This window comes from Talpa occidentalis, unplaced genomic scaffold (assembly GCF_014898055.3).
Source record: "Talpa occidentalis isolate TD23 unplaced genomic scaffold, MPIMG_talOcc4v2.1 talOcc4.15, whole genome shotgun sequence".
NCBI lineage: Eukaryota > Metazoa > Chordata > Mammalia > Eulipotyphla > Talpidae > Talpa > Talpa occidentalis.
The window spans coordinates 3,431,510-3,443,980 of NW_023601543.1; the positions used below are offsets into that span (position 1 = coordinate 3,431,510).

The 12,471-nt window shown below is 51.9% G+C and overlaps 1 protein-coding gene across 4 annotated transcripts in view; it reads right to left on the reverse strand.

Moving 5' to 3' along the window:
* AFF2 (ALF transcription elongation factor 2) overlaps nucleotides 1-12,471 on the reverse strand; it is a 592,529-nt gene that overhangs the window by 6,180 nt on the left and 573,878 nt on the right. For all 4 annotated transcript variants that reach the window (XM_037511844.2, XM_054695516.1, XM_054695515.1 and 1 more), the window contains exons 16-19: nucleotides 10,370-10,441; nucleotides 9,906-9,999; nucleotides 7,796-7,848; nucleotides 1,959-2,149 (exon numbers count right to left, since the gene is read on the reverse strand). In XM_037511844.2, the coding sequence (XP_037367741.2) occupies nucleotides 1,959-2,149; nucleotides 7,796-7,848; nucleotides 9,906-9,999; nucleotides 10,370-10,441 (410 nt within the window). The remainder of the gene's footprint in view (nucleotides 1-1,958; nucleotides 2,150-7,795; nucleotides 7,849-9,905; nucleotides 10,000-10,369; nucleotides 10,442-12,471) is intronic.

Here is a 12,471-nt window from a genome sequence, read left to right on the forward strand (position 1 = left end):
GATCGGCACTGTTTCACTCACGCAGCAGTAGCACCGCCCACTGCTCCTGGCAAGCTGTGTGGTTAATTTAGAAGGAATCACTTGAACAGGTCTCAAAAAGGGATGCGATTTTGAAGGAAACCCACAAATACCGAATGCCCTCCAGTTACCAGTGCAAAATAAGCCAGACGGTGGAGGCAGACAAGGTGGGCAAGACTTGACATGTTGATGCCTTTGTTGGCAGTTCTGGAACCCCTGCATGGGTCTGGTTGCCTGGATCGGTTGTCTGTGGATTTCCACAAGTCTAGAAAAGTACACCAGAACTGCCCACTGTGCAGGTCACTGAGGGCAGTCCTGGGAGTTGGCGTGAGTTTGGAGATGCACAGAGGGGAAGGTGTCAAATTGCGGTCTGTGCTTTGGTCCCCACAGACTCTGGGGGTTATACAGATATATATATATGTATATATAATGCTTTGGAGTGAGGAAAGAGCGCACATATTTGCAGGATTCCTACCCCGTACCCAGTGTTTAATGCCAGCTGCTTTGCACATGTAACTTCCTTCAGCCCGCATCTGTCGTTCTCCTTGTCCTCATCATACTATCATTGTCCATTACAGAGATGGAAGCCGGACTCAGACCTAGGCTCATTTAACTGGGTGGAGCTCACCCAGCCAGTGGGTGACCCAGTGGGATTCAGGCTGAAGCGATCAGGCTCCCAAATCTGCGTGCTCCTGGTTCACTGTGAGTTTCCCGCAAGCTGAGCAGTGCGGTAAGAATGCGTGGTAAGGGGAGGGGCTGGGAAGCCCTGCTTCATTTCTCCATCACACTCTGGGGAGAAGCACCCAGAGACTAGAGCAGTGGCTTTCGGTGAGAAGGGATGCAGGCTGCAATCCTGGAGCCGGGGAAGGAAGAGAACGGACAGCTGCTTGGGCCGTGAGGGCTTGGGAGAAGAATCGGGCCAGGAGGCCCAGTCAGTCCTTTTTGGTTAAATCATTGGGGTGTCCTATCTGCATCTAGGTGACCTGCAGCCCCAACCTGACTTCTGGAAAGCCTTATCAATGCTCGGGACCTTGCAGCATCCAAGCTCACTCCAGGTAACTTATGCCACGTCATGGCCTGGCAGTGGCCACTAGACTGCCAGGATGCTAATGCCTGCCTCCTCCTGCCCTCAACTGCTGCTCAGCTCTTTGCAGCAGGGTCAATGAAGGCCCACATTTGCCCATGCCCGCACCGAGCAGGGTTGTCTCTGACTGCTGGGCCAGAATCAGCCAAGTCACATGACTGGCCAGGTCAAAAGTGGTCTTAGTGTTGGCTTCACACCTTCCTTACAACAGTGGGTATTCGTTGTGAACCTACATGACAGTGAGGGTTACAGACAGATGGCAGCAGGAGTCGCTTATGACCACTGCCACTCTCTGGCCAAGCAGGGTCCTCCTGACATTTGTTTTTAGTTAGCCTTAAGTGTTACCATGAACAGGAGGCCGACTCCATGTCCCAGCTCTCCCTGTGTGGAAACTGCTAGCTGAGCTTTGGCCCTCGCTTCTGAATGCAGGCCACATTACATGGGGTCTCCAGAGCTGGGGCGATCAGAAGAAGGCCTTAGTTCGACCGCTCCAAAAAATAAAAGATTAGAGTTGACAACAGATGCCAACAGGATCCTAATTAAGTGGCAAATCATTCTTTTGCCTCTGTTTCTGTGTTGATCCTTACCATTGAGTAAAAATCTGAGACAGTCATTTGTCAATATATCACAATGCATATTAGTTTAAGCTTTAAAGGGGAACAAAATTCCAGGCCTTTTTCACTCTCTCAGCAGAAACTGGTCACTGACTCCACCCTGAGGTAAGTCCCTCGCCCCTCATCTAGGCCCTGGAAACTAAAGAGACAGACAGATAAGGCTACCGTGGAAAACTCAAGTCCTTCAAGCACAGGTCGCTCCATCCTGGCCTGTGAAAAACGGGTCGAGTAGACAGGCATACCTTTGTTCTCTCTCGTCAGTTTGTCAGCCATGTCCCAGTGTTCATAGCCCCGTAACACGTTGCTGGTGATGTTGACGTGGCTGGCGGCCATGTGGTGGATGCGCTGGGGGATGGTGACTGGGCCGTTGTTACAGTTCCCCATTGCGTTGATGGGAGAGACGTTGTTGAGGGACACTGGGGACGGAGTGTTCCTGGGAAATGGGATGAGAGCCCTCATTAGGCTGGTTGGGAAGAGCAACAGTGGGCTTTTAGGCCTCTCTCATCACCCTGAGCCCTCACGAGAACCCCACTGGCCACAGCGTGGTTTGACATGGTGAACATGGATGAAGCACGAGTGGAGCTTGTGCCCACACTCCACCCACTCCTCTCAGAGGGTATCCTAGAGGTTCTGCCATCAGCCTAGAGTGAGCTCACCCCCCACCCCATCTGACCAGCCCACACAAGGCTGCAGGGCGAGGCCGTAGAACAAGCCCTCCTTCTCCTTTCTTAGCACAAGCACTGAGGTCGCACTGCCTTTGACAACCAGCAAGGACTCTGCAGGGGAGGTGGGCAAACTTCCTCTGCCAGTCAGGCTACCTGTACACGCGGCTTTTCCTTGGACTGTACAGATGACAGTGTTGTGATGTTTCAGAGATTGCAAAACTCGCAGCGATGATGCCCTCCCACCCTCCGCCGCAACGGCAACTGGCAGTTAGAGAAGACTTGCTGTGCGGTGCTGGTCTAGCATCAGTGTTTTGTGGAAGCTCAAGGACAGCTGGCGCCAAACACAGTCAGCACCTTTAGCCAAGTGCAGTTCGTAACCCCCCCCCCGCCCAAGGAGCAGGATGAGGGAAGGAGAAAGGAGGACTCTGCGGCGCTCTTTGGGGTGCTTAAGACAGTGACTGGTGCCTGCAGGCTGGTGTACACACAGAAGTCTCTGGAGCTCTACTTTGGGCGGTACCAGCATCCGCAGACAGATTTTTGCTTAGTTCCTTAATGTCAGTAATAAGGAGTCACCTGCGGGCTGGACAGAGCTTGGAGGGCCTGGCCCTCCGCTGGCGGCTGCAGATGCACGAATGCACCCGTCCCCAAAGTGTGCGGGGTTCCAGTGCACACGAGCAAGGTATGCACACCGTGCTGACCGGCCTCCCTCTCCTTCAGCCGCACTTTGAATGACTGTCCAGGCGAAGGCACTACTTTTTTTGGGGAGAGTGAGAGAACGGGGGAAGTGGTGTTTGGGACTCCCTGAGTCTGTAGGTTTGAAGGAAGCTCGTCCTCCTCCCTCCAGACCTAGCCCAGCACATCATCAAGGAGCCTGCTCTCCCTCCGTGTCTTTATCCTCAGCTGTTGCTGCGTGCAACTCTGCTTCCAGGCTGGTGGGGCTCCTGGGAGCCAATCCCTTCTCACAAAACAGATGCGCACCCCACTAGCAGCACAAAGGATTTGGGGGGCAGTAATCACAAAATGGCACAAGTGCAGCTGATTAGAAATGGAAGCAATTCAAAGTGCATGCTGGCCTCTCGGCTCAAGAGGGGGCGGTGGTCACTTCCGCAAACGCAGGAGGCCTTCCGGTCCGTCCCGGGGTGCGCGGAAGGCGCGGGCTCCCGCTGGCCCTGCACTGGTCCGGCATAAGAGGGTGTGAAGGTTTTCTTGCTCTGTTGATCAGTTCTGAGATGTTTCACGACTCCTTGATAGATTTATTCTCTCGGCGGGGCGTGTGGGGAGCCAGCGAGGGCGCGGAAGGGTTGGCTGGTAGCAAAGAAACAAAAGCTCCAGCGGTGAATGCTCGCTGGCGTCGTGGCAGGATGCAAACGCTGCTCTCTTCCCCCCTGTGCTGGTCATTAAATCTGAAATGTCATTTTAAGGCAAGAAAGGCGCGACATCCTCATTCGTCATCTCGAGAAAACTGCAGCGCTGTCCGTCCACACTGCTGAGAAGGGATCGGAAGTGCTGGGGTCGCAGGACACTGAGTTCTCGCCCCACATCTAGGAGCTGCTAAGCCCGTCCTGCCCTCTGTGGCCTTTCCTCACTGGAGAGCACGGTTGGATTCCATGATTGCCGGTCCTGGCCAGAAGCCACAAGGGACAAGCCACCTCCGGGTGCCTTCTACATCTTGAGAAAGTCTTTTTGTGGTTGATAAAATGCCTTTCTTTCCTTGACACAGCCCGTGGTGGGGGAGAGGGAGCTACGGCGCAGCTCGCTGCTGTGGCCCTCCAGGCTCCCTGACCCCCCTCCCGAGGGGCGCGTGTGCGCGGCATGCATTGGTCACGTGAAGCCAGCCACGTGGCCCAGGAAGCGTGGCTCTGACCCAGCTGGGCGGAGGCTGCGCTCATCTCACGACGCCCCAAGGCCAATGTGGCTGTCCCTGCTGCTCAGGGTCCCGCGTCCTTGGCTCTTCCTGGGGGCCCACCTGCTGACCTTGCCCCCTTCACACACTCATGGCACGTGGACACACGCACATGCTTCCCGGCTTTTCTGTACCTCGGAGCTGCCCACTGTCCTCTCACCTCTCCGCCAGGCTCCCCCCATGCTGTTCCTCAGGCCCGTTAGGCACGTACCCCCATTAGGCCCAGGAGGCATGTCCCGACTTCGGAGGTGCTTGCTTGGACTGTATGTCCCCCAGGAATGGAGGGGGCTCCCTGGACCAGAGCCCTCCGCTAGCGACCCTATGCGAGATCATTCCATCGCCCCTCCCCCACCCCAGCAGCCGCTTCTATGCCCCCGCCTCGTTGGGATTTGTTCAATGGCCTGTGTGAGCGTCCGGCATCCAGCATCTTTTTCTACTGTCTTTCCTCAGCAGAACGTGACCTCGAGGAGGGCAGGGCTTTTCGTCTACTTCTGCAGCGCTACGGCCCCAGCGTCCAGGCGGTGCTTGGGGCGCATACCATGTGCCGAGTGAACACCAGGGTGGCGGAGGCCGTCCGCGGTGAGTGAAAGAACGAATGGCCCCTTACTGAAAAGAGCAAATTGTCTACTAAGGGAGTCAAACCCATGCTTTGGTGGCGCTGTAGTGTGAGCGCCCACAGCGAAGTGTGGAGGAGAACCTGCAGGAGTTCTTCATGCTGTCGAAGTCAGGTGAAAACGACAGCCCAAGCCATGGCAGCAGTCGCCACTTGCTAAAGCTTCTGTGTGCCAAGCAGCCATCCGCGGGCGTCGCCGAATGTATCTCTCAGTTCATGATGACGCTGTGGTGAGTTTCTGCCACCACTGGTCACCGATGACGAAGGCCTCAGAGAAGTTCTGCTCCTTTTAGAGGGTCACACAGCGACTGAGTCAGGACTTGAAGGCAGGTCTGTGTTCTCCCAAAGTTCATTTTTCTTCCCTTCCACCATGTAACCGCAAAGTCTCACCCTCCACTCTACTAAGGATTTCACCTGGCGTGAGCGCCTACCTCTCCCCTCACCACACACACTGGTCACCTCTTCCAGCTTAAAGGGTCTCACCTAGGTTCACGCAGGCACAGCTTGATTGGGACATGCCCTCCAGAGACCACCAGATGCCCCACAACCCTTTCCTTGGCCAATGTCTCAAACGAGTGGCGGCTCCCTCCTCCTGTAAGCCTGCCACGTCTATTGTGTTACTTTAGAGAGGAAGTCCTCCCTGAGCATCCAGGGAGGCCTGGGCATTTTTTCTCCTGGGTTGCCAGAGAACTCTGCTTACATGTGTCACCTCCTGTCACTGGACTGGGTACACAGAAGCCAGCTCTGGTGCCACAAGTCTTTGCTGAATGAGTGGAATGTAACCTCTTCTGAGCTGCTTCGCTCAAAAAGCTTTATGGCCTGCCAGAGGGAGTGTGCTTTCTTCAGACAGAAGCCACTTACAAAATCATTTCAGCAGGCTTTTAGTGTGACTTCACAAGCTTAGGCTGTGTTTGAGTTCTTTCCTTTCAGAATTAGAAAAAAAAAAAATCCCAGTGATCCTTTAATGGCTGCTTACCTGAACTTGCCCTTGCTCTACTCTGTGCTCAGAGAAAATAGCTTTCTCTGGGTCTTTCAATGGTTATTTTTATTTTCTGAACTTCCAGAGAGATGCATTCTCTTGCTTTTGTTCGTTAATATAAGAGTAAGACCTAATTCAACAATGTAAACGGTACTTCCTTTCAATCGAGTAATTGAGTTAATGTGTAGTTCTTAATGGATCTGTTCCCTCACTCTGAATGTCTTTATGATCTCAAAGTAGAGTTCATCATCCCACTGCTTTGGGAGTGTGCTTTGTAGATATTTATAAATCAGCAGAGGAAACTCACTCTTGAAGAAAGTGTTTTGATCAGAGACATAAGAATTTTGAAATGAAACTGGAAAAGCAGCCTTTTGCGAACGTCTACGCCCACAGGCACCCAGATTCCCCGCCCGCTCCGTGGGTGGGAAGTGGGGCTGGGCTGGTGAGGGAGGGCGAGAATCGGAGGAGAAACTGCTGCTCAAGCCAGTAAGTGCCGGTGCCATGTCTACTGCCATTGCAAAGCACCCTCTGAAGAGGCCTCACAACTCTTCAGGGCCGGCCCTTCCATGTTCGCAATGGAAGAAGAAACCCAGAGAGAGGACGGCCTCACTGAGCTCATCCTGGAGCTGGCCAATGACCGCTCACCCTGCCCGGGAAGACTAAGCCGCCCTATTGCTGACAGCTGTGAACATGGCCGCGGCCGCGGGGCAAGTTCACTGGGCTGTAGATCAGCTTTTGTGCAGATGCTTTTTTATTTTAGGTCAGGGTATTTTAGTATTAATATGAAAATCATCATGAAGGCTCAGATAATTGACTGACTAAGGGCCTTCACATTTTCAGCACTATTATGCCTTTGGTTTTATTAAACAGCACTTACCATATATCAATGAATATTTCATCGGTCTTTCATTACGGAGTGAATCATTGAGAAATCACCGCAGCTGAGTTAACTTTATCCTGCCTCCCTGAAATGGCATGGTGCTTGCCATCTCATTAAGAGAGAGCTTTATGGCCATCATTTGGTTTAAAGATCAAATAGTTAAAGAACTTTGGAGTCACATCATATTAAACTTTTCAATCTTGCCTGCAGGGTAAGTGAAAATGGTCAGGATTTTCCACCCTCCCACTATTAGCATTAATGATAGACACCTGTGGGCTTGCACGCGTGCCTGATCGCGGACACCTGGAGTAAGGGGTGGGCATGACTGGGCATAGAAGGGCAGCGTCATGGGATGCCAGTAGTAGCAACGGCAGCAGAAGCAGCAGCAGAGAAGCACAGGTAGCAGAGAATGGAGCCCGCGAGTGAACCCTAGACAGCCCAGGATGAGTGAACACTCGCCGGCAGCCTCCCAGCCCCGCTGCCTGCCTGGTTGCCGCACTACAAATGATGTAAAAAAGCTCAATAAAGGGAGCCTTCCACGGTGGCGCAGCGGTTGAGCGCTGGGCTGCGAGGCTGCCCGCAGCCTCTGCAGCGCCGGTTCGCTCCCCGGCCGTGGTTGAGCCTGCGGTTGAGCACTGGGCTGCAGAGGCCCTCAGCCTCTGCAGCGCCGGTTTACGCTCCTTGACCGCGGTTGAGAGCTGGGCTGCAGAGGCTGCCCCCAGCCTCTGCAGCGCCGGCTCGCTCCCCGGCCGCGGCCGCCGGAGACGGCCGGTGAGGGTCCCACAAATATAAAGCCTGAAAAAGCCACTGAAGGCTCCAGGCCTCTCCTTTATCCATATGCCTGGATCACAGAGATCCCGCTCTGTGCCTGGCTGGCGCCAGTCATTCACTGAAACCTAAGTAGCATTTTGTGGGCACAAAAGTGACTACTGTCAGAGTTGACCTTTGCTCCTGAGTTGCCAATACAAAATATTGGGGGGGGGGGGGGGCTATTAAGACATTCATTTTCATGAAAAAACAATTCTCATAGAATACTTACTTTCCATTGCCTACCCATGGAGATGGTATCTGAGCGACTTTGGAAGCATTTTGCTAAAAGAGAAAGAGAGAGAGGGGAATAAGGATATCTATTTGGTGTTTTATTAATTCCAAAACAGATGGGGGTGTGATTGAGAGGACATTAATATTGATTAGTGTTTCGGGGTGCTTCCTGTTTCGTTAGCAGAACTGGGATGTGTGTGCATGCCAGCACACCACGGTGCACCCTCGATGGAAATAGCTGGCGAGGGTAATTAGTGGGCTCCAATCAGGGCCACGAAAGTCACTTGATGAAAGATCTTATAAACTAAAAGGCCCAGTGAAATCAGACTCAGTTCTCCAAGAAGTGGTTTAATTATCCTCATCTGAAATTTATTCTGCAAAACAAGCTTCAGCGTATAGGCAAGCTTTTCACCTTAATTCCACTTGCAAACTTTTTCCCTGGGCTGCTGGGTGGGCTGACTTCTGGGATCCTAGGAATGGACCCAGTCTTAGTTGTTGGGGTTGGTTTGTTTTTGGGTGAATCGTCTGGGTTTGCTATTTTTCTATGCACATCCTCACAGCTGACAGTTTTCCCCGTTTAGCAATGTCACTGGTCCTGAGCTGCATGGCATAGGATGCTGAAGTCTTTTGCCCTCTCCTGGAGCCGGGCTGCTTTAGAAAATGGGCCCCCTGTACGTTTGTGGCATATACTTGTGGAGCGCAGGGGACCCTGGTCTTCGGCATCACCACCACAGGGCAGGGATGTGACTCGGCCTCTCCAGGCTGAGAGCTCAGGCAGACAGGGTCAGGGCGGTGGGCCTGACTCAAGCCTGCCTCTCGAGTCAGGGCCCAAGTAGTGCTCCTCCCTGCCTTTTGGGGTCTGGCCTAGGCTCCTCTGCAAATGGGGTGCTGGGGGGAGAATGTCATGTTTGGGAGTCCAGTAAGCATGTGACCCACTGGAACGTGCACTCCACAGACTCCAGCTTATACCTGAAACTAGCTCAATGCGCTGCGCAGCATGGCAGTGCGTGTCTCCCGGGGGTAGGGGGAGGAGGCTGGAGGGGGGCTGATGCGCCCTGAGGGCTGCACAGGATGGGCAGAAGAGGATGGGTCATGGAGCAGAGGCTCTCGAAGCGTGACCCAGGACCAGCAGCAGCATCAGCCAGGATGTTGGAAAGGCCTGTTCTCAGGCCCCATCCCATCAGAACCTTGCGGGGGCGGTGCAGAGCTCCTGAGCCGACACAGGGGCCCCCTCGAGTTTAAGAACTACCACTCCAGAGCCCAGGTTGAGGCTGTGGACATATGGCCACACCACCACACAGCAGCCCGGGGACTCGCCGTTTGCCCCCAAGCAGCATCGCACCCCGCTGTGTCCTGCCTGGGTTTAGGTGTTTGATGCGAGAGTATGATCTGACAGTTTAAACAACTGCTACGCTGCAATTTGGCCAAGCGGTCACATGCATTGGGGAATAAATAAACAAATAAATACGTAAATAAGTAGAAATCAATTGTCCTTTCCCTTTGAGAGCTGCCGAACAGGAGGAGCACTGAGTGTCCCTAACTGTAAACCACGGCCACTGTTGGAGGACAAAAACCACAGAGGCCATAAGGACCCTCAAGTCGCTGACAACTGGTACAGTGGGGGGGGCAAGCATAAGATCTTGTTCACCCCCAAATTTTGTGGTTGAAGGTCTTTTTTTTTTTTTTTTTGCTTGCAAATAAATGCTAGGTGCCTCCCTAGGTGGTAGATAAACTTATTTGCTTCCTTATTTATGCATTTATGTATTTTTTGTTGCTTGTGTCCTTATTTTGGTAATAAGCAAAGCCATGAGTTTTGTCTTCAAGTGCTCCTCCCGTCCAGGATGGCCACAGAGCATTCTCTCCCTGCTGAGAAACTTCTCGGCTAGCTGCTCGCCTGAACACAAGACCCGCAGCCTAAGGGGGTCCAGCATGCAGGCTGAGGCACATGACTTCACGGGGTCAGTCCAGAAAATAAGCGGGGGCTCAAGAGTGAACCTTCTTTGCCTGGACTCCAATCCAAGCCTAGCCCCGGAGGAGAGGCGGGAGGGCTGTGCCTCATCAGCAGTTTTGCTTACGTGGCATGTATAAATGGTCCAAATAAGGATTACCTTAAAATATTCCATCAGTGACCTGGAGTACTTCATGGCATGGTCTTTCTTCAGCTTAAACATCCGCAGGTAGAGCAGCGACAAACACCGGTAGCTGTGTGGGAAGCGATACATTAAAGCAGATGTTTCTAGAAACCTACACTGTAAAACAAAATGCTGATTCCCATTTACACGGCCATCCACTCGGGGAGCCCCGGGACGCTGACCCTCCTGCGGTTACTGAGGATCATAAAGCAAGGATGTTTTTATAAGAGAAGGGGTAGCATTCAAACCTCATCTTGATCAGAGTATAAATTAGGAGAGGGAATGTGTAGTCAGTGACTGGAGAAATCCATTAGTTATCCTTTAATAGTTTAATGGAAAACAAGAATAATGATCTGGGCTAAGCAGCTTAAGTTACTCTGGACTTTTCAAATCCTTCTGCGACATTTCAGCCCTTGCTTTACGACCTTCGGGAGACTTACCACAGCACTGCCAGCTTCTTGTCCCCGTCTGAGGCCAAGGGACTGGCGAAGTTCTTCAGCCTCATTGCATACCTTTGAAGAGAAAGGACAAGCTGGAGTGGAGTCTGGATCGCGCCTCAGAAATTCCCAAAGTCCTTGGTGCCTGAAGGCGTTTGTCCCACTTGGGTCTGGGCAGCAGGGCCCACCGGGCCGTGAGGGCAAAAGCTTGCCTTCCTGAAAACACCCACCCAAGGTCGACGGGCAGAGGCCAGCTGGGGCGAAGGTAGGAAATGCGGGGTCCGTGCTCCACGGTGGGGTTTGGGGTTTGTAAAAAATGCTGTCTCCCAGAGCACCGTGTTAAACCGCATTATGGGTTTCGGTGGGAGGTGGACACGAGTGTCCGCGCCAGCGGGTTTATGACACGCGAGCTGGAAGGCACGCGACTCTGCCAACAGTGCGGGGCGAGAGCGAGCGCACCTCTAAAGAGCTCTTTTCTGAGAGCCCGACTTCGGAACATATGCCTATAGAAAGCGGGGTGCAAAGGTTGAGCAGCTCCTGTTTTTTTCTTCTAGCTGAGCACATCCCGTGCTAGGCGCTCAGACTCTTGAAAATCAATTCATTGCATAAAATCATTGTGTGAGTTTTAATGCAATTTCACAGGCACTCGTGGCGGAACAAGGGACGGAGGTCAGCACTGCAGAGGAAGCGAAGTGAGCAGCAGCCTGGACCAGGCTGGGGCGCCTGTAGGACCCCATGCGCACACCACCAACGCCTCATTTTCGGCAGCCTCCCCCGAAAAATCATAGTCCCTGGGCGACGCCCCACCCCCGAGAGTCCGCACCCGCTCAGCCTACACTCTGCCCCGCTCTCCTGGTTACGGCGTTCTGTTGAGCGACCATTTCCCAGCCAAGGGGCCTGTGCACTTGATGCGGCCCCTCCTGTAGTGCAATATTAAGCAAAAGGGTTTTTATTATGCAATCAATCTAAGTGTCTCTGACAGCCAGATCACGCAAATGTCAAGTCACGGTGATGCCTCACTTGTTTTCACAACTACATTTCTATTGCAGAGTCCCAAGGCTCAGAGCAACTATAATTACTTGAATGCAGAAAATGGGGCTCGCTCCCTGTAGCCAGCATACTGTCAGGGAGAGAGCAATAAAAATCTCTTCAACATAATATTACACTACTAAAAACTGTGTTCAGATTACAGTCACCCTCTAATTGCAACTGCGTTTGTAGTGACTGGAGAGCAGAGCTTCAGATGCTTAACTAGACCAGAAGGCCTAGTTGCTTTAGCTCATTGTATTCCCAAATGAAATTGCTCTATCCCCAAAGATCATCCACACATATACTTTACAGGAAAAAATATATGTGTGTCTATATTTTATGTATAGAAACACATATTTCCTGCACATCTAGAGTGTGTATGCACATAATCGTACATGGACACACATATACATGCACACGTATATGGAGAAAGGAGGTAGAGGAGAGGACACAAAAGGAATACACTGAAATGAAAACAGGGCTGCTGAAATCAGAATCAATGCCCTGGATGGTCTCAAAGTCCGTGTGGTGCTGGGGGGCGGGGGGCGCCTCCCGCATGCCTCCCTCCAACTGCATGTGACTACAATGAGCTCCCAAGAAAAGTTCAAAAATATTGACTTTAAAGTGAATGTCTACAAATTGTCCATTACCTTTTACCAAGTTCCACTGAAATACATATTCACGGGGAGCAAACGACCACACCACAAAAAAATACCATGAACTATGCTTAGAAAAAAAAAAAAAAGGTTGTTTTGGTAGACAATTAAGGGGAAAGTGTGTTTTCTAATGGAAATAAATGATGACAGAACAATTCACACTGCAATTTTTCCAAAAAATGAAAAAAAAATGGATGCCTTGCTTTGTATTTTTAAGACAGCGTGGGTCTTCCTAAAAGGAAATAACAAAGACAAGTTTGCTCTCATTTCCCTTCCAGTTTGGTCCACATGCAGAAACATGCCTTCCGTGGTCAAACAGAGAGCCTGTCTATAATTCCTCAACTGGCTTCGACTTTAGCATCACATCATAAGTGTACTACGAGGTAATTCATTATCCTTTTGTGACTGATTATTTGGTTT